Here is a 24,593-nt window from a genome sequence, read left to right as displayed (position 1 = left end):
GTGTTTGTTCGCTGTAACCTGTTTTGATACATGGTTGTAATAAAATACATTTTTTTTAAAAAGATTAGGAATGGGCAATAATAGAGGCCTTGTCATTGTTGATCACTTCCAGAGATCAAAGGAAGACCATCCTGACCAATTGTGTGGCCTGGCCTGCAGTATGGGACTATCAAAGCCTCTGCTTCCATTCTATTTGTTTTGGTTGAGATGATTTGTTACATTTTGTTCCGGTGTTTTGTATTTTGAGTCTGCATCCATTTCTTTTGCCAATTTCCTTAGTTTCTTCCTAAATCTATCCTGTAGCTTTATTGGTTACTGAACTTAGCTCCCCAGTGCCAGTTTGAGGTATGGGGAAGCTCCTAGAGAACCTTGTGGCATGGTACAATGACAACAATCTCTCCCTCAACGTCAGCAAAACCAAGGAGCTAGTCATCGGCTTCAGGAAGTGAAGTGTCGTACACACCCCTGTCTGCATAATCAAAGATCCCTCCCACCCGGGTTATTCTCTCTTCCAACGTCTCCCATCGGGTAGAAGATACAAAAGTCTGAGAACACGCACAAACAGATTCAAAAGCAGCTTCTTCCCCTCTGTTACCAGACTGCTGAATGACTCTCTCATGGGCTGGACTGATCTCGCCGTGCATCTTCTCTACTGTGTAGCACTACACTCCGTAGCTCCACCCGATGTCTGTGTCTATGTATTTACTTTGTGTATTTATTGTATGCCCTATGTTTTTCATGTATGGAATGATCTGCCTGGACTGTATGCAGAACAATACTTTTCACTGTACCTCGGTACACGGGTCAATAAATCCGAATCTCAATTTCCAGCGCAGTCCCTCATTTTGCCGGCACGTGTGTCTGCCTGTGTGACGGGCAAGCACAGGCTTGAAACAAGCAGCATTGCAAATTCTGGCCCAGAAGGTAAACCTTTTATAATTTTAAAAAATAAGGTTTTTTTCCAATTAAAGGGCAATTTAGCATGGCCACTCCACCTACCCTGCACATCTTTTTGGGAGTTGGGGGCGAGACCCACGCAGGCCCAGGGAGAATGTGCAAACTCCACACGCTCAGTGACCCGGGGCCGGGATCGAACCACTGCGCCATCTTGCCGCCCTAGGTAAATCTTTAATCCCGACGAGCGTGTAGTGAGGAAGACAGAATCTGAAGATGGGATTTATCAGGCCTCCTCCTCCGAGACTCACCTGCCCTGCAGTATGCACCAGCCACAGTACGGGTCTCTCGCAACAAGACAGGATTGACAGTCAACGTATTCGGAGCACTCACTCACTGGAAGTTTCAGCACCTTCAACGAAAAGCAATAAACATAGTTGCATAAACAGTTTACTACACGTCACGGCAGAGAATCTTTTCCTCAGTTTAGCTCCACCCTTTGGGACGGTGCAGAAACAGAAATGTATTGATGCATCTTTTGAATTGATTTGATGTGCTACAAGAGGGTCTTTGGCTGCCCACCCCATCTCACCCCAATAATTAGCAACGCTCAAAATGTGAGTCCTTCATCTCAGTGGGCCGCATAAACTCTCCCGGCCAGCCTGAAACAACTTGAGCCTCGCGTATTCAAGACCTCATCCGCTCACCAACACTGCAGCCATTGCTGAACAACACCTTCCGCTGAAACCACTGAGTCGCTCTCCCGTTCCTGACACCGTGGGCGAAATTCTCCCCCAACGGCGCGATGTCCGCCGACTGGCGCCAAAAAGGGCGCCAATCAGACGGGCATCGCGCCGGCCCAAAGGTGCGGAATGCTCCGCATCTTTGGGGGCCGAGCCCCAACATTGAGGGGCTAGGCCGACGCCGGAGGGATTTCTGCCCCGCCAGCTGGCGGAAATGGCGTTTGTTGCCCCGCCAGCTGGCGGAAATGGCGTTTGTTGCTCCGCCAGCTGGCGCGGAAATGCGGCGCATGAGCGGGAGCGTCAGCGGCCACCGACAGTTTCCCGCGCATGCGCAGTGGGGAGAGTCTCTTCCGCCTCCGCCATGGTGGAGGCCGTGGCGGAGGCGGAAGGGAAAGAGTGCCCCCACAGCAGAGGCCCGCCCGCGGATCGGTGGGCCTCAATCGCGGGCCAGGCCACCGTGGGGGCACCCCCCGGGGTCAGATCGCCCCCCCCCCCCAGAACCCCGGAGCCCGCCCACGCCGCCTGGTCCTGCCGGTAAATACCAGCTTTGATTTACGCCGGCGAGACAGGCAATTTCTGGGCGGGACTTCGGCCCATCCGGGCCGGAGAATTGAGCGGGGGGTCCCGCCAACCGGCACGGCCCGATTCCTGCCCCCGCCCAATCTCCGGTACCGGAGACTTCGGCGGGGGCGGGATTCATGGCGGCCAACGGCCATTCTCCGACCCGGCGGGGGGTCGGAGAATGACGCCCCATGTTCCTCCCACCTCACAATCGGTAGGCGCACAAACTCAAATCAAATACATTGCTTAAAACATGAAATTAGATTCAAGCCCAGAAATGATACATTAAAGGAAAGTGTTAATTTGTTTCACAGAAAACCTTGCCGCATGTTGTGCTGCAAACACTCTGGAACAGAACACTGAACCGCCTGTTTCCTCGGAAACACTATCTACTCCAGAAGTGGAAGCCCAACGGCCATGATGGGTAATCTACCCTTCATTTATTTTCAAAGCCAAAATATCGTTTCTGCATTTCTGTGCAGACATAATATGTTAAACGTGCACACTTTCACACTTTTACTTGAGAGCATTTTAATGACGGGCATCACTTCACGTCTGTTCTACTTCATTTGGCTGGGAGCAAGATCAATATTTTTAATATTTCACCCCCTATCATCCTACAGCCCATTCTCCAAGTTTGAGCTGTATGGGCATTCCTTGTCTGGGATGCTCCCCGATGCATTGTCCAGCTCCTCAACTGCATCACAGGGTAGACTTGTCTTATTTTTATTCATTTTCCTCCGTTACCATCAAAGCACCGTGGCCACCATCCCTCCCATTCCGCTAACACATCCAGCAATGCCGGTTCAGTGGTCACTGGGTGGAGGAATATAAACCCCTGACTCTGGTTTTTAGTGATTTTAATTCAGAGGACCCACCTTCAGCGGAGTTGTGACGTAAAGGTGTTTCTGCTCGCTGTCAAATGCCAGGTCAGTGTTGATTGCTGTGTTGGACTGGATTGTGAGAGTTGAGTATCGCTCTGCCTCTCCAGATGGCTTCACAAAGACCTAGGTCAGCGGAAGAAAACAAAGTTGCTCGGTTCATCAATCTCAGCATATTAGGCCACGGAAGGACGACGGCAGCCCACCTTCATCTCAGTGGGTCGCAAGATTGAGGTCAGGCTTGTTCACTGACCAAAGAACAAAGAAAAGTACAGCATAGGAACAGGCCCTTCGGCCCTCTAAGCCTGCGCCGACAATGCTGCCCGTCTAAACTAAAATCTTCTACACTCTCGGGGTCTGTATCCCTCTATTCCCATCCTATTCATGTATTTGTCCAAGATGCCCCTTAAAAGTCACTATCGTCCCTGCTTCCACCACCTCCTCCGGCAGCGAGTTCCAGGCACCCACTACCCTCTGTGTAAACCATGACCCCATGAATAAGATTGAATACATCTAATACGCGCCAAATATTTTGTAACGAGTTGTAGAAAATGCTTCATCATTTATATATTAATAGAATCCAATTGAGACTACCTTAGTGGTAAAAACTGGGTGACATGGACAAGTTGGGCTAGTCATCAGCTTCGGTAAAAAGAAAATAAATATTTTACACTTTGGATGCAGAGGGAGTGCACGGCTCTCACAGTCGGTCAGCGTTGTGTAAAATCAGCACGCACCTCACTTCACTCGCCCTTGCTTCACATATGCATCACCTCAGTCATACCATCACCTAAAAATCTCCACAGATGGAAATCAGCAGAATGTGGCAACCCTGCGTGTGGGCAACGGTCATTAAAATGTCTCGTAGTCCACATGCGGGCCCCGTTGCAGGTAAATGTGACAGGGTAAAGCCATTTAATTATATTAAAATGTATTCAAATTCCATGGTGAACAGGGCAGCTGGATCACACCCTGGAATCCATCTCCCTCACTGGAATATATCTTTTTTGTGAGTTATGAACTATTTTCATAAACATCTGGCCAACTCCTTTCCCAGTCCACTCCAGCCAACTGCATTCTTTTGTCATAACCCATATTTAAATTGGGCACAGTCGTTTCCGACCCAAATTTCTCACTCTCAAACAGAATGCTAAATTCTACCATGTTAGGGTCACTGATCCGAGGAGATCATTTACACTGAATTTTTTAAATTAAATCTGCTTCATCACACATTACCAAATTCAAATAGCCTAATCCCTGGTTGGATCAGCAACATATTGTTCCAGGAAACTATCCCAAATACACTATGAATTCTTTCTCATAGTTACCTCTGCCAATTTGATTTGAAGATACAAGTCACCCACGATTAATGTAGTGCCCTTTATCTCCCGATTTATTCCCCATCCTAGTGTAGCTACTATGGACAATCCCATCAATGTCTTCTTCGCCTTGTTATTTCTTGCTCCACTCAGATGGATTCGCATCTTCGGATCCACAATAATTTCTTGCTATAGTACTTATTCCATCTCTCACTAACAAAGCTACCCCACCACCCTTTCCTTCCTGCCTATCCTTAGGAAGAGTATCATATCCTGAATATCTACTTCCCAGTTTTCATCTCCTCATAACCACGTCTCTATTGTGGCGTGAAGATCATACCCATTAACCTCAATTTGAGCCGTCAATTCATTTATTTTGTGCCGAATACCACGTGCATTTAAGTGCATTGAGGAGAGCCCATACAGCTGTCTACATGCATTTAAGGAAAGAGCCATTAATTTTGTTTTGTTTAAAACCATGTTTTCCCCATTTTGACCCTTTTTGCTGCTGCGTTTCATGGTTGTACACTCTGTCCCTTCCTGTCGCACACCTAATTAGCTGCCTTGCAACTCTTTCTTTTGCTTTGTAAGCCTCCAGAATCATCATCTCCCACCCCTCCCCATTTAGTTTAAAGCCCTCTCTACTTCCCTAGTTATGCAATTTGCAAGAACACTGGCCCCAGTATGGTTCAGATGGAGGCCGTCTTACGATACAGGCCCCATTCCCCAGTACTGACGCCAGTGCCCCTTGAACCGAAACCCACTTCTCCCACACCAGTCTTTGAGCCATGTATCCATCTCCCCTACCCTGTGCCAATTTGCACACAGCTCAGATAATGATCCAAAGATCGTAACCTTGGAGGTTCTGTTGTTTTAATAAGTGCCCAGTTCCTGAAACTCTTATGCAGAACCTCTTTCCTTGCTCTACCTATGTCATTGATACCTACATGGGCCACGACCACAGGATCCATTCATTTCATTTTTTCATCCTCGCCCCTCCCACTGTTCATTTCTTGCCTGGAACAGATGTCCCGAATCCTGGGCGGGTAACACAGCTGTTTGGACTTTTGCTCCAATAAACAACATTTCCATGCTCTTTCACAACAGGCTTCAGTAGCTACGCCTTAACCACCAGTTAGTTCATACGGCTCTGTGGTCAAGAGCTGTTTAAAAAATGAGACACCCTTCCCTTGTTGGCGCATGAGTGAGACGAACAGTCCAGGAAAGCGTAGCGAATGGATGGGAATTGTACTCTCTTCTCTTGAAGAGCAAATTAAATGCAACCACATGAGGAGAATTTTGTTTCCCTGGTTGGATTTATGTTCCATTTCTAAGCCGATTTTAGCTGCTTTTGCAAGTGCCCACTCCCTCTGGAGTACAGGCCTACAGACGCCAGGAGCCTTTCCCCTAAGCGGTCACAGTGCCTGTGAAAACCCCCACAGTGGACGGGAGCAGTCTGTTTGATCAAAGGCAGCATCACATCCAGTCATCACCCAACATCCAGAAATACTCCAGCAGTCACCAACAGCTACTGAGCAGTAGCTGGAAGCCAAACTCAACTGACACTATTCTTGAAAATGGTTCATAGAATGTGTGCATCGCTGGCGAGGCCAGCATTCATTATTCAGAGAAGGTGGTGGTGAGCCACCCTCTTGAATCTCTCTGCGGTCTGAATGATATAGATACACCCATGGTACTGTCAGGGAAGTAGGAAGGCTTGAGATTTTGACCCAGTGCCAATGAAGGATACAGTTCCATGTGAAGGTGGTTTGTGACCCAAAGGGAACTGCCAGGTGTTCCCAATTTTGGCCTAGAATGTGCTAAAGTCAATTAGAGTCCAATAGATAAAGTGCCATAGCTCCAGATGACGAATGTCTGCTTTCCTCATTTAAGGGGGAAGAGCTGACTGGTGGTGATTTAACCTTATTGTTTTTTGCTATTTTTAAAATGCAGAACAAAAACGATGGCTGCTTGAGGTCCTTTGTTCTGGAAGCTACCAACAGGAGTTGTGGTGACCACAATTCTGTACGTTTTAGGGTATTTTGAATAGGGATGAGGGTAAATCTCACATTAAAATGCTGAACTGGGGAAAGGCAAATTACGATAACATTAGATAGGAATTGAAGAATTTGGGCTGGGTGCGACTGTTGGAGGTAAATCAACATCGGACATGTGGGAGTCTTTCAAGCAACAGTTGATTAGGATTCAGGAGAACAAAGGATAAGTACGGGAAGTTTAGGGAGCCTTGGATACCGAGGGATATTATGAACCTCGTCAAAACGAAAAAGGAGGCTTTTGTACGGTGTAGAAGGGTGGGGACAGACAAATCCCATAAGGAGTATAAAGAAATTAGGAAGGTACTTAAGTGGGAAATTAGGAGGGCTAGGAGGAGTCATAAAAAGTTCTTGGCAAGTAGGATTAAGGTTAATCCAAAGCTTTTTATTCATATGTAAAATGCAAGAGGGTGGCCAGGGAAAGAATTGGACCACTTAAAGACAGTGGGGGGAGTCTGGGGCTGTTTAGCACAGGGCTTAATCGCTGGCTTTGAAAACAGACCAAGGCAGGCCAGCAGCACGGTTCAATTCCCGTAACAGCCTCCCCGAACAGGCACCGGAATGTGGCGACTAGGGGCTTTTCACAGTAACTTCATTTGAAGCCTACTTGTGACAATAAGCGATTTTCATTTCATTTCATCTATGTGTTGAGCCAGAGGAGATGGGCGAGGTACTAAATGAGTATTTTGCATCAGCGTTCACCAAAGAAAAGGACTTTGTGGAAGTTGATTCTTGGGTAAGGTGTGTGGGCAGTCTGCGTCATGCTGGCATCAAAAAGGAGGAGGTATTGGTTGTTTTAAAAGCCATTAAGGTAGATAAGTCCCCTGGGCTGGATGGAATTTACCCCAGAATACGGAGGGAAGGAAGGGAGGTAATTGCTGGGGCCTTGATTGACATCGTTGTATTCTTATTAGTTATAGGTGAGATCCCAGAAGACTGGAGAATAGCTAAAGTGATACTGCTGTTTAAGAAAGGTTGAGGGCAGCACGATGGCACAGTGGGTTAGCCCTGCTGCCTCACGGCGCCGAGGTCCCAGGTTTGATCCCGGCTCTGGGTTACTGTCCGTGTGGAGTTTGCACATTCTCCTCATGTTTGTGAGATAGAGTAGACAGTCAGAGACTTTTTCCCCGGGTGGAACAAACCATTACAAGGGGACATAAATTTAAGGTGAAAGGTGGAAGATATAGGAGGGATATCAGAGGTAGGTTCTTTACCCAGAGAGTAGTGGGGGCATGGAATGCACTGCCTGTGGAAGTAGTTGAGTCGGAAACATTAGGGACCTTCAAGCAGCTATTGGATAGGTACATGGATTACGGTTAAATGATATAGTGTAGATTTATTTGTTCTCAAGGGCAGCACGGTAGCATTGTGGATAGCACAATTGCTTCACAGCTCCAGGGTCCCAGGTTCGATTCCGGCTTGGGTCACTGACTGTGCGGAGTCTGCACGTCCTCCCCGTGTCTGCGTGGGTTTCCTCCGGGTGCTCCGGTTTCCTCCCACAATCCAAAGATGTGCAGGTTAGGTGAATTGGCCAATGATAAATTGCCCTTAATGTCCAAATTGACCTTGGTGTTGGGTGAAGGTGTTGAGTTTGGGTAGGGTGCTCTTTCCAAGAGCCGGTGCAGACTCAAAGGGCCGAATGGCCTCCTTCTGCACTGTAAATTCAATGATAATCTATGATTAATCTAGGACAAAGGTTCGGCACAACATCGTGGGCCGAAGGGCCTGTTCTGTGCTGTATTTTCTATGTTCTATGTTCTATGTTCTATGTGCAGGGTAGGTGGATTGGTCACGCTAAATTGCTCCTTAATTGGAAAAAAAAAGAATTGTGTACGTTTAAAACAAAGAAAGGTAGCAGGGGTAATCCAGGAAACTATAGGCCGGTGAACCTCAAGTCGGTAGTAGGTAAATTATTGGAGCGAATTCTCAGGGTCATGATTTATACCCATTTGGAAACAAATGGACTCATTAGCGATAGACAGCATGGTTTTGTGAAGGGGAAGTCTTGCCTCACTAACTTGATCGAGTTTTTTGAGGAGGTGACAAAGATGATTGATGAGGGGAGAGCGGTGGATGTTGTTTAGATGGACTTCAGTAAAGCCTTTAACAAGGTGCCTCATGGCAGGCTGGTACAAAAGGTGAAGTCACACAGGATCAGAGGTGAGGGGGTAAGATGGATACAGAACTGGCTTGGTCACAGAAGGCAGAGGGTAGCAGCAGATGGGTGTTTTTCTGAATGGAAGGTTGTGACTAGTGGTGTTCCACAGGGATCAGTGCTGGGGCCTCTGTTGTTTGTAGTATACATAAACGATTTGGGGGAAATTGTAGCTGGTCTAATTAGAAAGTTTGCGGATGACATAGATTATCATAGAATTTACAGTGCAGAAGGAGGCCATTCGGCCCATCGAGTCTGCACCGGCTCTTGGAAAGAGCACCCTTCCCAAAGTCAACACCACCACCCTATCCCCATAACCCAGTAACCCCGCCCAACACTAAGGGCAATTTTGGACACGAAGGGCAATTTATCATGGCCAATCCACCTAACCTGCACATCTTTGGACTGTGGGAGGAAACCGGAGCACCCGGAGGAAACCCACGCACACACGGGGAGGATGTGCAGACTCCGCACAGACAGTGACCCAAGCCAGAATCGAACCTGGGACCCTGGAGCTGTGAAGCAATTGTGCTATCCACAATGCTACAGTGCTGCCCCAAGGTTGGTGGAGTGGCAGATAGGTGTTGAGGATTGTCAGAAGATACAGCAGGACATAGATAGGTTGGAGACTTGGGCAGAGAAATGGCAAATTGAGTTTAACCCAGACAAATGGGAGGTAATGCATTTTGGTAGGTCGAACATAAGAGGGGAAATATACCGGAAATGGCAAAGCACGTCCACAGGTCTTTGAAAGTGGCAACACAAGTGACAAGGTTGTCAAGAAAGCAGATGGAATGCTTGCCTTCATTGGACAGGGCATCGAATATAAAAACGAGCAAGTCTTGCTACAGTTGTATAGAACCTTGGTACGGCCACACTTGGAATATTGCGCACATTTCTGGCCGCCACTCTACCAGAAGGATGTGGAGGCTTTGGAGAGGGAGCAGAAGAGATTTACCAGGATGTTGTCTCGTCTGGAGGGTGTTAGCTCTGTTGAGAGGCTGAATAGACTCAGACTGTTTTCATTAGAATGACAGAGGTTGAGGGGTGTCCGGATAGAGGTCTACAAGATTATGAGGGGCACGGATAGAGTGGATGAGCAGGCTCTCTTTCCCAGGGTGGAGGGGTCAGTCACCTGGGGGTATAGGTTTAAGGTTTAGAGGAGATGAGCGAGACAAGTTTTTTTTACGCAGAGGGTGGTGAGTGCCTGGAACGCGCTGCCAGGGGAGGTTGGTGGAAGCAGATACATTAACGGCATTCAAAAGGCATCTCGGCAAATATACGGATAGGATGGTTATAGAGGGATACAGCACTAGGAAGTGCTGAGGGTTTTGGCCAAGGGCGGCATCATGACCGGTACAGGCTTGGAGGGCCGAAGGGCCTGTTCCTGTGCTGTATTGTTCTTTGTTCTTTTTTGAGTTACCAGAACAAAAGAATCCTCCTCACATCATCCTGGAATCTCATACCCAATTATCATAGATTATCATAGAATTTACAGTGCAGAAGGAAGCCATTCGGCCCATCGAGTCTGCACCGGCTCTTGGAAAGAACACCCTACCCAAGATCAACACCTCCACCCAACACTAAGGGCAATTTTGGACACCAAGGGCAATTTAGCATGGCCAATCCACCTAACCTGCACATCTTTGGACTGTGGGAGGAAACTGGAGCACCCGGAGGAAACCCACGCATACACAGGGAGGATGTGCAGACTAGATATGATCATGAATTCAGGGGACTTGTACATCTCATGCCTGGGATTGTCCAAGTCACTTTAAAAGGGAACCACTGAGGAGGCAATGGACATTACTAATAAGCTTACCCTTCTAGCAGAGTTAGAAGGTCAACCTAGACAATCAGGCGGCATGGTGGCACAGTGGTTAGAACTGCAGCTTTAGCGCCAGGGTCCCAGGTTTGATTCTGACCTCGGGTGAATGTCTAAGTGGAGTTTGCACATTCTCCCCAGGTCTGCGTGGGTTTCCTCCTACAGTCCAAAGATGTGTAGGTTGGGTGGATTGGTCATGCGAAATTGCCCCTTAGTTTCCAACGTTGCGCAGGTTAGGTGGATTGGCCATGTTAAATTGCCCACTAGTTTCCAAAGGTTAGGTGGTGCTATGGGGTTATGGAGATAGAGTGGGGTGTGGGCCTAGGTCGGGTGCTTCTTCAAAGGGTGCGTCCTGACACAATGGGCTTAATTGGTGCTTCTGTACGTAAGGATTCTATGACAATGATTTCCTGACACACGAGCCTCAATATGGATGGTAACTCTTTCAAAAGCTAATGGCTGGGACATTATTAGTCCTGAAACCAAAGCCAGTCCCAGACATAGATACACATCCCTTTTGACTTCATTGTGGAGAAAGAAAGTCACATGACTTCAGTGGCCATTTTGAAATCTCTATATTCCTTTGAGAATTGAGAAACTCTCAGTCTGCTGTTTTAACATCTACCCATCCAACCAGTGAACACCAAGAAGCAGAAACGTCACCTTGCATTTATATACCAATGTGCTTCAAGTGAGCGTTACTAAACAAACGGCGATATTAGGGCAGATTTTAAAAATTTGGTCAAAGAGGTAGGTTTTCAGCAGCGTCATAGAAGAGGAAAGAGAGATTTAGGCAGGAAATGGTGGAGCTGAAGCACAGCTACCAATGGTGGAGCGATTAAAACTGGGACTGCCCAAAAGGGAAGAGGAGGAGAAGGTTTTCATCACACTTCTCTGCATTAAATTTAATCCTCCACGTGCCGGCTCATAGCACCCGCCTGCTATGTCCTTTTTGAGGTGTACTTCAAACAGAAACTGAATGGGCGCTTGAAGTAAACATACTTGCAAGGCTGAAGGGATAGAGCAGGGAATGACACTTGAATGGTTACTCCACAGAGAGCTGGCATGGGCTCGATGGGCTGAATGGCCTCTTACTGTGGCGTTAAGACTTTATGACACTTGCAGTTCCTGATAATTCCAAGTTTAGTTTCATCAGCAAGTTTTGAAATGGCTCTTCGCACATCCAAGTCTGGGTCATTAATACATATCAAGAAGAGCAGCAGACCCAATAATGACCCGTGGGAATCCCACTATATACATTGCTCCGGTCTGACAACTGTTCACAACTGCTGCTTCCTGTCACTCAGCCAATCTAAGCTGCTACTGTCCCTTTTATTCCTTCAACTTTATTCACAAGCCTGTTATTTCACCAAATGCCTTTTTAATCCTAAGTACACCACATCAGTTGCATCACCCTCATCACCCCTCTCTGTTACCTCATTGAAAATCTCAAACAAACTAATTAAACACGATTTATTCTCGACAAATCCAAGCTGGTTTTCGATAATTAATCCACGCTGGTCCAAGTGACTGTTAAATGTTCCAGATAGTCACTTCTCAAAACTTTTTGCACTGCCGAGTTACACTATCCTTGCATTGACGAAGAATGGAACATTTGCAATTCTCCAGCATCAAGCAAGGGAGGTCGTGGCATAGTGGACTAGCAATCCAGAGCCACAGAATAGTGCTCTGTGGACCTGGGTTCGAATCCCACTGGGGAGGATAGCAAAATTTGAATTTAGTTAAAGTTTAATGATAACCATGAAACCATTGTTGATTGTTGTAAAAACTCATCTGGTTTACTCGTGTCCTCTGCTGCTCTTACCTGGTCTGGCCTACATGTGATTCTTGAACCACAGCAATGTGATTGACATTCAAGAGACAACCACATTGCTGTGGATCAAGAGTAAAGGGCACTTAGGGACGGGCAATAAATGTTGGTCCTGCCGGTGACGCCCTCATGAATGAATAAAATACCCTCTGAATCGAAGTAGTAAGTGCCTTACTTATTTAATGTTGAATTGAGTAATACGGCCACGAGAAAGGAGCTGCTCTCAGATAAAAGCAAATGACTGCAAATGCTGAAAGTCTGAAATCAAAAGAGAAAATGCTGGAAAAACTGTGCAGCATCTGTGGAGAGCGAAACAGCAAGTTAATGTCGAGTCCGACATGACTCGCCTTCAGAGCTGCGAGCAGAGAGGCAGCTTTTAATGCAATTGGTCTAAAGGAGCAATAAAAGTCAGTTAGGGTTCAGTGACCGCTGTAAAAAGGTGAGGCAGGACAGGACTGAATGTGACTGTAATGCCTTCCATAGTTAAACAGTCCGCGGACACTTGATTTAACACCCTCACTGCCCCCAGTCAGCAGGTTCTGGTATGAGCTGTTTTGCGGGTGTCCTGCAAATGTGATAAATGTGAAAAAACAAACACTCTCTTTTACTCAAGGAGGGCTAGAAAATACCACTTTCAGCTAAAATCTGACTCCCAAAACACTGGCCTGTTTCACGATATTTCAGAATATGTATTTAAGTCATTCTGTCCTTCCTGGAGATGGATTTCGCTGGTGTCGGAGACATTGCCCCCCTATTCTTCAGGTTTTGTTCTCGGTGTCTACTCTTACCTTGTGCAGGTGCCCCTTGGCATCTCCCATGAAGACAATGGTGTGCTCCATTTCCACGGTCACGACCACAGCAACCAGATGCCCCTGAACAACCTGGAGTACCAGAGACGCCTCAATGGGTATACGACTGGCCATTGGGCTGGGAGTGTGGTCATACCCACATGGGTAAGCATTGAGAGTATCCTATAGCAGGAGAGAGGGGAGAGGAAAGTAACACAAATCAGAGTGTGCAAAGCATGAACATTGAATCAATAATTAAGATGAGCAGGTTTAAAAGTTAAATGTAATCCCCTTGTCCAGTGGCGTAGATTGTAAAAAAAAAACTGAACGCTATATCCATTCCCATTCACCTCCTGCCACACATTACCGAGGCTGCAGTTTTATTGCAGAATTTCAACAGCACCTGGGTTCAACTTTAAAAAAAAAAAATCAATACAGTCTCCTCTGCCTACATTGTCCGTGCTTTTCATAGCCAGCAACCTCTACCCAGCAAACCATTTCTCATCACCACAGGCAGAAATTACAGCGGCTCCACTTAAAAGGTGTTAAGCGTGCCAGCTCCTTTGTGCATTTCCGTGCTCGCCAGTTTAAACGATCTGCTGATTTCAGGCCAAGTCAGACCTTCAAGGAGCTATATTCAGCTCTTTGCCCTGTTAACAATTATGGGAGGCACTGTCGGGAAGTTGAAACCTTTAGGCTGCTTTAATTGTGGTTTGCCATCCACCGTTGTACAGTAGCCAAATTGCAGGGGCACAAACATGGCCACTATATGGACTGTGTTTTATATAGAGATTAATCAGCACCAGTTTCATCAAACTTCCAGTCATCACTATTTTTAAAACGCCTAACATAAAGCCTCATTTTGTTGCATTTCTCCTTTTCTCCCAAAAATAAACCTCTCCAGTCCTTTTGCCATCTGCTCATTTGATCTAATTCCAAGTCTTTTGGCCCATTCCTTTTCTCTTTATACTTCTTTTTTTAAAAAAAATATTTGCTCGGCCTCTAATGGACTGCTGAATGCTGCTCAGAAGCTTTCCTCCCTCATTGCTGACCAGTCTGCCAAGAAAACAACCCCAGGTGAGAGACAGGTCAGGAAAGGTATTCAAGCCACCAACTCCCCTGCTTATTTAACAGGTAACGAGACACTTTCTCTCCCCCGTCCCGCCCGGTCATGTATGACAAGACAAAACAAAAAAGGCCCTCCATTAACCAATTTATTGGAGAAACTGGTAGGCAATTCTGGCAAAGAGCAGTCAAGGAGAAAACATGCCAAGAAATCTGGATTAGATAAAAGGGAAAGTGAACCTGCGCAACGGTATAGAATTTCAAAAGAGAACAAGCTCACTTTGTGGGGATGTACATGTCGAAAGCTCACTTTACTGCCTCGGTCAAGCTGGGCTAGTGCCAGTCTATATCCAAATCAATCGCCTCTATTCACATTCGCACCCTGCCAAAGGCTGAACCTGCACCAGCCCAGGCAGAGGTGATCCCCCACTCAAGCCCCAGCCAGCTCTCTATCCCTCTAGCTGTCTGAAATAGCCACCACAGCAGCCATTGTTGCTGCTGGACCAAACTCACTGCAACAAATTCAAATATCTGGTTCATAATCCCACCCATCTTGTTAGGTCCAATTTACTATCCTTAATTAGGTGAACATCACTGATAAAACCATCTCTACAGGCCTCATTTAACTTCTCATTCGTTCTTAACCTGGACTAGCAAACTGTTTACAGTTAAGTTATACTTTGCAAGTCTCTGGTACTCTTTTAAACTGAATGGGTGCCAATCCAGCAATGTGTGTTCTCAATGTGACCATGCACAAAAATAACTATTCTATTTGTACCTCTTTTTTGCCCCCCCCCCGCCCGGTAGTGGTTATCATAATGATGGGCAATGATCGTAAGAGGTTCTATTCCATAAAAGCTTCTGCTATCTGCCAGCTCACCACAAAACTGAACAATAACATTCTCAGGGCCAACAGAGACCAGATGCTGGATTGGAAAGTAAATCCCTCTCAATACCATGGTAAATGTGACTGGAAGCTCTGGGTGTACACACTGGGTGACTCACTGCCTTATTGACTGTGATAGCAACAACATTACATGAATGGCTTTATTACACTGAAGAAGACTGAGCACTCATGGATGGAGGGATTTCCTGGAAGAGGGAGCATGTAGAGAATTTAAGTAGCATATCCATCCCCAGTGGCAGGGTGTTATGAATTGGGACCAATGCATCTCTGTGCAGTGTGTCACATGATTGCATGGGGACATCGTCAGAGGCACTTGGGAGATTTCCCCTTCTCTTTCACCATTGACAATGAGCAGGCAAAACCTCAGTGTGACTCACTGGTTAAGTAACCTCCGGTGTGGCAACCTTTTCGTCCTTTGTCTTATTGTAAAGAAGAACAGAACCTCCTAAAAACACAACACAGAGTTAAGCTGCTGTGGGAATGAGGTGGGGGGGGGGGGGGGGGGCTGCAGGTTAGTACACCCAAATAATAACCATCATGCTGACCCTCTGGGCCTAATACTCTTGGAAAGAGGAGATGATTTTTTTTTTTTAAACCTTGGCTGTTATACCAAAAATAAATTCAGACACAAGTTGACAGGATAAAAGAGCGCGAGGAAAAGATTGGGAAATCTTTAGGGGGCAGCAGAAAGCTACTAAAAAAAGGTATAAAGAAGAGCAAGATAGATTATGAGAGTAAACTTACTCAGAATATAAAAACAGATAGTAAAGGTTTCTACAAATATATAAAACAAAAAAGAGTGGTAAGGTAAATATTGGTCCTTTAGAGGATGAGAAGGAAGATTTAATAATGGGAGATGAGGAAACGGCTGAGGAACTGAACAAGTTTTTTGGGTCGGTCTTCACAGTGGAAGACATAAATAACATGCCAGTGACTGATGGAAATGAGGCTATAACAGGTGAGGACCTTGAGAGGATTGTTATCACTAAGGAGGTAGTGATGGGCAAGCTAATGGGGCTAAAGGTAGACAAGTCTCCTGGCCCTGATGGAATGCGTCCCAGAGTGCTAAAAGAGATGGCTAGGGAAATTGCAAATGCACTCGTGATAATTTACCAAAATTCACTAGACTCTGGGGCGGTCCCGGCGGATTGGAAATTAGCCAACGTGACACTACTGTTTGAAAAAGGAGGTAGGCCGAAAGCGGGTAATTATAGGCCAGTGAGCTTAACTTCGGTAGTAGGGAAGATGCTGGAATCTATCATCAAGGAAGAAATAGCGAGGCATCTGGATGGAAATTGTCCCATTGGACGATGCAGCATGGGTTCATAAAGGGCAGGTCGTGCCTAACTAATTTAGTGGAATTTTGTGAGGACATTACCAGTGCGGTAGACAATGGGGAGCCAATGGATGTGGTATATCTGGATTTCGAGAAAGCTTTTGACAAGGTGCCACACAAAAGGTTGCTGCATAAGATAAAGATGCATGGCATGAAGCGGAAAGTAGTAGCATGGATAGAGGATTGGTTAATTAATAGAAAGCAAAGAGTGGGGATTAATGGGTGTTTCTCTGGTTGGCAATCAGTAGCTCGTGGTGTCCCTCAGGGATCAGTGTTGGGCCCACAATTGTTCACAATTTAAATAGATGATTTGGAGTTGGGGACCAAGTGTAATGTGTCCAAGTTTGCAGACGACACTAAGGTGAGTAGTAAAGCAAAAAGTGCAGAGGATACCGGAAGTCTGCAGAGGGATTTGGATAGGTTCAGTGAATGGGCTAGGGTTTGGCAGATGGAATACAATGTTGACAAATGTGAGGTTATCCATTTTGGTAGGAAAAACAGCAAAAAGGATTATTTAAATGATAAAATATTAAAACATGCTGCTGTGCAGAGGGACCTGGGTGTCCTAGTGCATGAGTTGCAAAAAGTTGGTTTACAGGTGCAACAGGTGATTAAGAAGGCAAATGGAGTTTTGTCCTTCATTGCTAGAGGGATGGAGTTTAAGACTAGGGAGATTATGCTGCAATTGTATAAGGTGTTAGTGAGGCCACACCTGGAGTATTGTGTTCAGTTTTGGTATCCTTACCTCGGGAAGAACGTACTGGCACTGGAGGTTGTGCAGAGGAGATTCACTAGGTGAATCCCAGAGTTGAGGGGGTTGGATTACGAGGAGACGTTGAGTAGACTGGGACTGTATACTTTGGAATTTAGAAGGATGTAGGGGGGGATCGTATAGAAACGTATAAAATTATGAAGAGAATAGATAGGATAGATGCGGGCAGGTTGTTTCCACTGGCGGGTGAAAGCAGGACTAGGGGGCATAGCCTCAAAATAAGTGGAAGTAGATTCAGGACTGAGCTTAGGAGGAACGTCTTCACCCAAAGGGTTGTGAATCTATGGAATTCCTTGCCCAGTGAAGCAGATGAGGCTCTTTCATTAAATGATTTCAAGATAAATAGATAGGGCGCAATTCTCCCATCGGGAGACTAGGTCCCGACGCCGGAGTGAAAACCGGAGTGTTTCACTCCAGCGACGGAGGCCATTCCCAGCCCCCTATTCTACCGCCCCCGGGGGGGCTAGGAGCGGCGCCGAGTCATTTACGCGCGCGGGCCTTGGCGCCGCATAAAAGCGGCGCCGCAGAAATGACATCACCCACGTTGGCGTGGCCAACCTGCGCATGCACGGTTGCCGTCCTCCCCGCAGCCGCCCCCGCAAGAAGATGGCGGATATATCTTGCGAGGCAGCGGAGGAAAGGAGGTCCTCCTTCAGAGAGGCCGGCCCGCCGATCAGTGGGGATCGATCGCGGGCCAGACCCCTTTTGAGCCCCCCCCCCCCCGCGGTGCTGGAACCCCCCTCGCCCCCCCACAGGCCACCCCCCAGCGTTCCCGCGCTGTTCCCGCCGGCAGCGACCAGGTGTGGATGGCGCCGGCGGGAACCTGTCGTGTTGGGCAGGCCGCTCAGCCCATCCGGGCCGGAGAATCACCGCTCGCCCATTACCAACGGCAAGCGGCGATTCTCCCAGTGGCCAGCCGTGATGCGCGCCGCACCGGTTTTGGGGGGGGGGGGGGTGGCAGAATCACGTGCGGGCATCGGGACAGCGTGGCGGGACTTGCCACGGGAGATTCTCCCACCCGGCGTGGGGGGTGGGGAGAGAATTCCGCCCATAGTTTTTCAAGAATAAAGGGTTATGGTGTTCAGGCAGGAAAGTGGAGCTGAGTCCACAAACGTTCAGCCAGGATATCATTAAATGGCGGAGCAGGCTCAAAGGGCAGATGGCCTACTCCTGCTCCTAGTCCTTATGAGAGCCGCAGAGACACAGGATAAAAGAGCACGAAGTGCAGTGGAGACACAGGAAAAAAGAGCACGAGGAGAGTGGCGTAGAGACACAGGATAAAGAGCACGAGGAGAGCGGCGTAGAGACACAGGATAAAAGAGCACGAGGTGCGGCGCGGAGACACAGGATAAAGAGCACGAGGAGAGCGGCAGAGACACAATATAAAAGAGCACGAGGAGAGTGGCAGAGACACAGGGTAAAAGATCACGAGCAGAGCGGCGCGGAGACACCGGATAAAGAGCACGAAGAGAGCGGCGCATAGACACAGGATAAAAGAGCACGAGGTGTGGCAGAGACACAGGATAAAAGAGCACGAGGTGCGGCAGAGACACAGGATAAAAGAGCATGAGGAGAGTGGCAGAGACACAGGATAAAGAGCACGAGGAGAGCGGCAGAGACACAGGATAAAAGAGCACGAGGAGAGCAGCAGAGACACAGGATGAAAGAGCACGAGGAGAGAGGCAGAGGCACAGGATAAAGAGCAGGAGGAGAGCGGCAGAGGCACAGGGTAAAGAGCACGAGGAGAGCGGCAGAGACACAGGATAAAAGAGCCCGATGAGAGCGGCAGAGACACAGGATAAAAGAACACGAGGAGAGCGGCAGAGACACAGGATAAAGAGCACGAGGAGAGCGGCAGAGACACAGAATAAAGAGCACGAGGAGAACGGCAGAGGCACAGGATAAAACAGCATGAGGAGAGCTGCAGAGACACAGGATAAAGAGCACGAGGAGAGCGGCAGAGACACAGAATAAAGTGCACGAGGAGAACGACAGAGGCACAGGATAAAAGAGCATGAGGAGAGCTGCAGAGACACAGGATAAAGAGCACGAGGAGAGCGGCAGAGACACAGGAGAAAAGAGCACGAGGAGACCAGCAGAGACACAGGATAAAGAGCACAAGGAGCGGCAGAGACACAGGATAAAAGAGCACGAGGAGAGCAGCAGAGACAAAGGATGAAAGAGCACGAGGAGACCGGCAGAGACACAGAATAAAGTGCATGAGGAGAGCGGCAGAGACACAGGATAAAGAGCAGGAGGAGAGCGGCAGAGACACAGGATAAAGAGCACGAGGAGATCGGCAGAGACACAGGATAAAAGAGCACGAGGAGAGCGGCAGAGACACAAGATAAAGAGCACGAGGAGCGGCAGAGACACAGGATAAAAGAACACGAGGAGAGCGGCAGAGACACAGGATAAAAGAGCACGAGGAGAGCGGCAGAGACACAGAATAATAGAGCACGATGACAGAGGCAGAGACACAGGATAAAGAGCAGGAGGAGAGCGGCAGAGACACAGGATAAAGAGCACGAGGAGATCGGCAGACACACAGAATAAAAGAGCACGAGGAGACCGGCAGAGACACAGGATAAAGAGCACAAGGAGCGGCAGAGACACAGGATAAAAGAGCACGAGGAGAGCGGCAGAGACACAGGATAAAGAGCACAAGGAGCGGCAGAGACACAGGATAAAAGAGCACGAGGAGAGCAGCAGAGACACAGGATGAAAGAGCACGAGGAGAGCTGCAGAGACACAGAATGAAGAGCACGAGGAGAGCGGCAGAGACACAGGATAAAAGAGCACGAGGAGAGCGGCAGAGACACAGGACAAAAGAGCACGAGGAGACCGGCAGAGACACAGAATAAAGAGCACGAGGAGAGCGGCAGAGACACAGAATAAAGGAGCACGATGAGAGAGGCAGAGACACAGGATAAAGAGCAGGAGGAGAGCGGCAGAGACACAGGATAAAGAGCAGGAGGAGAGCGGCAGAGACACAGGATAAAGAGCAGGAGGAGAGCGGCAGAGTCACAGGATAAAAGAGCACGAGGAGAGTGGCGCAGAGACACAGGATAAAGAGCACGAGGCGAGCGGCGCATAGACACAGGATAAAAGAGCACGAGAAGCGTCAGAGACACAGGATAAAAGAGCACGAGGAGCGGCAGAGACACAGGATAAAAGAGCACAGGGAGCGGCAGAGACACAGGATAAAAGAGCACGAGGAGAGCGGCGCAGAGACACAGGATAAAAGAGCACGAGGAGAGTGGTGCAGAGACACAGGATAAAAGAGCACGAGGAGAGCAGCAAAGACACAGGATAAAAGAGCACGAGGAGAGCAGCAGAGACACAGGATAAAAGAGCACGAGGAGCGTCAGAGACACAGGATAAAAGAGCACGAGGTGCGGCAGAGACACAGGATAAAAGAGCACGAGGAGACCGGCAGAGACACAGGATAAAAGAGCACGAGGTGCGGCAGAGACACAGGATAAAAGAGCATGAGGAGAGTGGCAGAGACACAGGATAAAGAGCACGAGGAGAGCAGCAGAGACACAGGATAAAAGAGCACGAGGTGCGGCAGAGACACAGGATAAAAGAGCACGAGGAGATCGGCAGAGACACAGGATAAAAGAGCACGAGGTGCGGCAGAGACACAGGATAAAAGAGCATGAGGAGAGTGGCAGAGACACAGGATAAAGAGCACGAGGAGAGCAGCAGAGACACAGGATAAAAGAGCACGAGGTGCGGCAGAGACACAGGATAAAAGAGCACGAGGAGACCGGCAGAGACACAGAATAAAAGAGCACGAGGTGCGGCAGAGACACAGGATAAAAGAGCATGAGGAGAGTGGCAGAGACACAGGATAAAGAGCACGAGGAGAGCAGCAGAGACACAGGATAAAAGAGCACGAGGAGAGCGGCAGAGACACAGGATAAAAGAGCATGAGGTGCGGCAGAGACACAGGATAAAAGAGCATGAGGAGAGTGGCAGAGACACAGGATAAAGAGCACGATGAGAGCAGCACAGAGACACAGGATAAAGAGCACGAGGTGTGGCAGAGACACAGGATAAAGAGCACGAGGAGAGCAGCGCAGAGACACAGGATAAAAGAGCACGAGGAGAGCGGCAGAGACACTGGATAAAGAGCATGAGGAGAGCAGCGGAGACACAGGACAAAAGAGCGCAAGGATGCAGGGGAGACAAAGGATAAAAGTGTGAGAAGGGCGGCAGGGACACAGGATAAAAGAGCACGAGAGCGGCGAAGACGCAGGAGAAAAGAGCACGAGGAGAGCCGCAGAGACACAGGATAAAGAGCACGAGGAGAGCGGCAGAGACACAGAATAATAGAGCACGATGATAGCTGCAGAGACACAGGATAAAAGAGCAGGAGGAGAGCGGCAGAGACACAGGATAAAAGAGCACAGGGAGCGGCAGAGACACAGGATGAAAGAGCACGAGGAGAGCGGCAGACACACAGAATAAAAGAGCACGAGGAGACCGGCAGAGACACAGGATAAAGAGCACAAGGAGCGGCAGAGACACAGGATAAAAGAGCACGAGGAGAGCAGCAGAGACACAGGATGAAAGAGCACGAGGAGAGCGGCAGAGACACAGAATAAAGAGCACGAGGAGAGCGGCAGAGACACAGGATAAAAGAGCACGAGGAGAGCGGCAGAGACACAGGACAAAAGAGCACGAGGAGACCGGCAGAGACACAGAATAAAGAGCACGAGGAGAGCGGCAGAGACACAGGATAAAAGAGCACGAGGAGAGCGGCAGTGACACAGGATAAAGAGCACGAGGAGAGCGGCAGAGACACAGAATAAAGGAGCAAGATGAGAGAGGCAGAGACACCGAATAAAGGAGCACGATGAGAGAGGCAGAGACACAGGATAAAGAGCAGGAGGAGAGCGGCAGAGACACAGGATAAAGAGCAGGAGGAGAGCGGCAGAGACACAGGATAAAAGAGCATGAGGAGAGTGGCAGAGACACAGGATAAAGAGCACGAGGAGAGCAGCACAGAGACACAGGATAAAGAGCACGAGGATCGGCAGAGACTCAGGATAAAAGAGCACGAGGAGAGCGGCAGATACACAGGATAAAAGAGCACGAGGTGTGGCAGAGACACAGGATAAAGAGCACGAGGAGAGCAGCGCAGAGACACAGGATAAAACAGCACGAGGAGAGCGGCAGAGACACTGGATAAAGAGCATGAGGAGAGCAGCGGAGACACAGGACAAAAGAGCGCAAGGATGCAGGGGAGACAAAGGATAAAAGTGTGAGAAGGGCGGCAGGGACACAGGATAAAAGAGCACGAGAGCGGCGAAGACGCAGGAGAAAAGTGCACGAGGAGAGCCGCAGAGACACAGGATAAAGAGCACGAGGAGAGCGGCACAGACACTGAATAATAGAGCACGATGATAGCTGCAGAGACACAGGATAAAAGAGCAGGAGGAGAGCGGCAGAGACACAGGATAAAAGAGCACAGGGAGCGGCAGAGACACAGGATGAAAGAGCACGAGGAGAGCGGCAGACACACAGAATAAAAGAGCACGAGGAGACCGGCAGAGACACAGGATAAAGAGCACAAGGAGCGGCAGAGACACAGGATAAAAGAGCACGAGGAGAGCAGCAGAGACACAGGATGAAAGAGCACGAGGAGAGCGGCAGAGACACAGAATAAAGAGCACGAGGAGAGCGGCAGAGACACAGGATAAAAGAGCACGAGGAGAGCGGCAGAGACACAGGACAAAAGAGCACGAGGAGACCGGCAGAGACACAGAATAAAGAGCACAAGGAGAGCGGCAGAGACACAGGATAGAAGAGCACGAGGAGAGCGGCAGTGACACAGGATAAAGAGCACGAGGAGAGCGGCAGAGACACAGAATAAAGGAGCAAGATGAGAGAGGCAGAGACACCGAATAAAGGAGCACGATGAGAGAGGCAGAGACACAGGATAAAGAGCAGGAGGAGAGCGGCAGAGACACAGGATAAAGAGCAGGAGGAGAGCGGCAGAGACACAGGATAAAGAGCAGGAGGAGAGCGGCAGAGACACAGGATAAAAGAGCACGAGGTGAGTGGCGCAGAGACACAGGATAAAGAGCACGAGGCGAGCGGCGCATAGACACAGGATAAAAGAGCACGAGAAGCGTCAGAGACACAGGATAAAAGAGCACGAGGAGCGGCAGAGACACAGGATAAAGAGCACAGGGAGCAGCAGAGACACAGGATAAAAGAGCACGAGGAGAGCGGCGCAGAGACACAGGATAAAAGAGCACGAGGAGAGTGGTGCAGAGACTCAGGATAAAAGAGCACGAGGATCGGCAGAGACTCAGGATAAAAGAGCACGAGGAGAGCGGCAGATACACAGGATAAAAGAGCACGAGGTGTGACAGAGACACCGGATAAAAGAGCATGAGGAGAGTGGCAGAGACACAGGATAAAGAGCACGAGGAGCGGCAGAGACTCAGGATAAAAGAGCACGAGGAGACCGGCAGAGACACAGGATAAAAGAGCACGAGGTGCGGCAGAGACTCAGGATAAAAGAGCATGAGGAGAGTGGCAGAGACACAGGATAAAAGAGCACGAGGAGAGCGGCGCAGACACAGGATAAAAGAGCACGAGGAGCGGCAGAGACACAGGATAAAAGAGCACGAGAAGAGCGGCAGAGACACAGGATAAAAGAGCACGAGGAGAGCGGCAGAGACACAGGATAAAAGAGCACGAGGTGCGGCAGAGACACAGGATAAAAGAGCATGAGGAGAGTGGCAGAGACACAGGATAAAGAGCACGAGGAGAGCAGCACAGAGACACAGGAAAAAAGAGCATGAGGAGCGCGGCAGAGACACAGGATAAAAGAGCACGAGGAGAGCGGCGCAGACACAGGATAAAAGAGCACGAGGAGAGCGGCAGACACACAGGATAAAGAGCACGAGGAGCGGCAGAGACACAGGATAAAAGAGCATGAGGAGAGCGGCAGAGACACAGGAAAAAGAGCACGAGGAGCGGCAGAGACACAGGATAAAAGAGCATGAGGAGAGCGGCAGAGACACAGGATAAAGCGCACGAGGAGAGGGCGCAGAGACACAGGGTAAAAGAGCATGAGGAGCGGCAGAGACACAGGATAAAAGAGCACGAGGAGAGCGGTAGAGACACAGGATAAAGAGCACGAGGAGAGCGGCAGAGACACAGGATAAAGAGCACGAGGAGAGCGGCAGAGACACAGGATAAAGAGCACGAGGAGAGCAGCGCAGAGACACAGGATAAAACAGCACGAGGAGAGCGGCAGAGACACTGGATAAAGAGCATGAGGAGACACAGGACAAAAGAGCGCAAGGATGCAGGGGAGACAAAGGATAAAAGTGTGAGAAGGGTGGCAGGGACACAGGATAAAAGAGCACGAGAGCGGCGAAGACGCAGGAGAAAAGTGCACGAGGAGAGCCGCAGAGACACAGGATAAAGAGCACGA

At 48.7% G+C, this 24,593-nt stretch overlaps 1 protein-coding gene across 7 annotated transcripts in view; it reads right to left on the bottom strand.

Annotated features, from left to right (window-relative positions):
- plxnb1b (plexin b1b) overlaps positions 1 to 24,593 on the bottom strand; it is a 323,503-nt gene that overhangs the window by 107,829 nt on the left and 191,081 nt on the right. For all 7 annotated transcript variants that reach the window (XM_072472813.1, XM_072472817.1, XM_072472818.1 and 4 more), the window contains 3 exons: positions 13,052 to 13,234; positions 3,077 to 3,205; positions 1,206 to 1,306 (listed from right to left, as the gene is read on the bottom strand). In XM_072472813.1, the coding sequence (XP_072328914.1) occupies positions 1,206 to 1,306; positions 3,077 to 3,205; positions 13,052 to 13,234 (413 nt within the window). The remainder of the gene's footprint in view (positions 1 to 1,205; positions 1,307 to 3,076; positions 3,206 to 13,051; positions 13,235 to 24,593) is intronic.

The sequence above is a fragment of the Scyliorhinus torazame genome, chromosome 13 (genome assembly GCF_047496885.1).
Source record: "Scyliorhinus torazame isolate Kashiwa2021f chromosome 13, sScyTor2.1, whole genome shotgun sequence".
In the NCBI taxonomy this organism is placed as follows: domain Eukaryota; kingdom Metazoa; phylum Chordata; class Chondrichthyes; order Carcharhiniformes; family Scyliorhinidae; genus Scyliorhinus; species Scyliorhinus torazame.
Note: the sequence above shows the minus strand (reverse complement) of the source record. Positions and strands in the feature narration are given on the sequence as shown.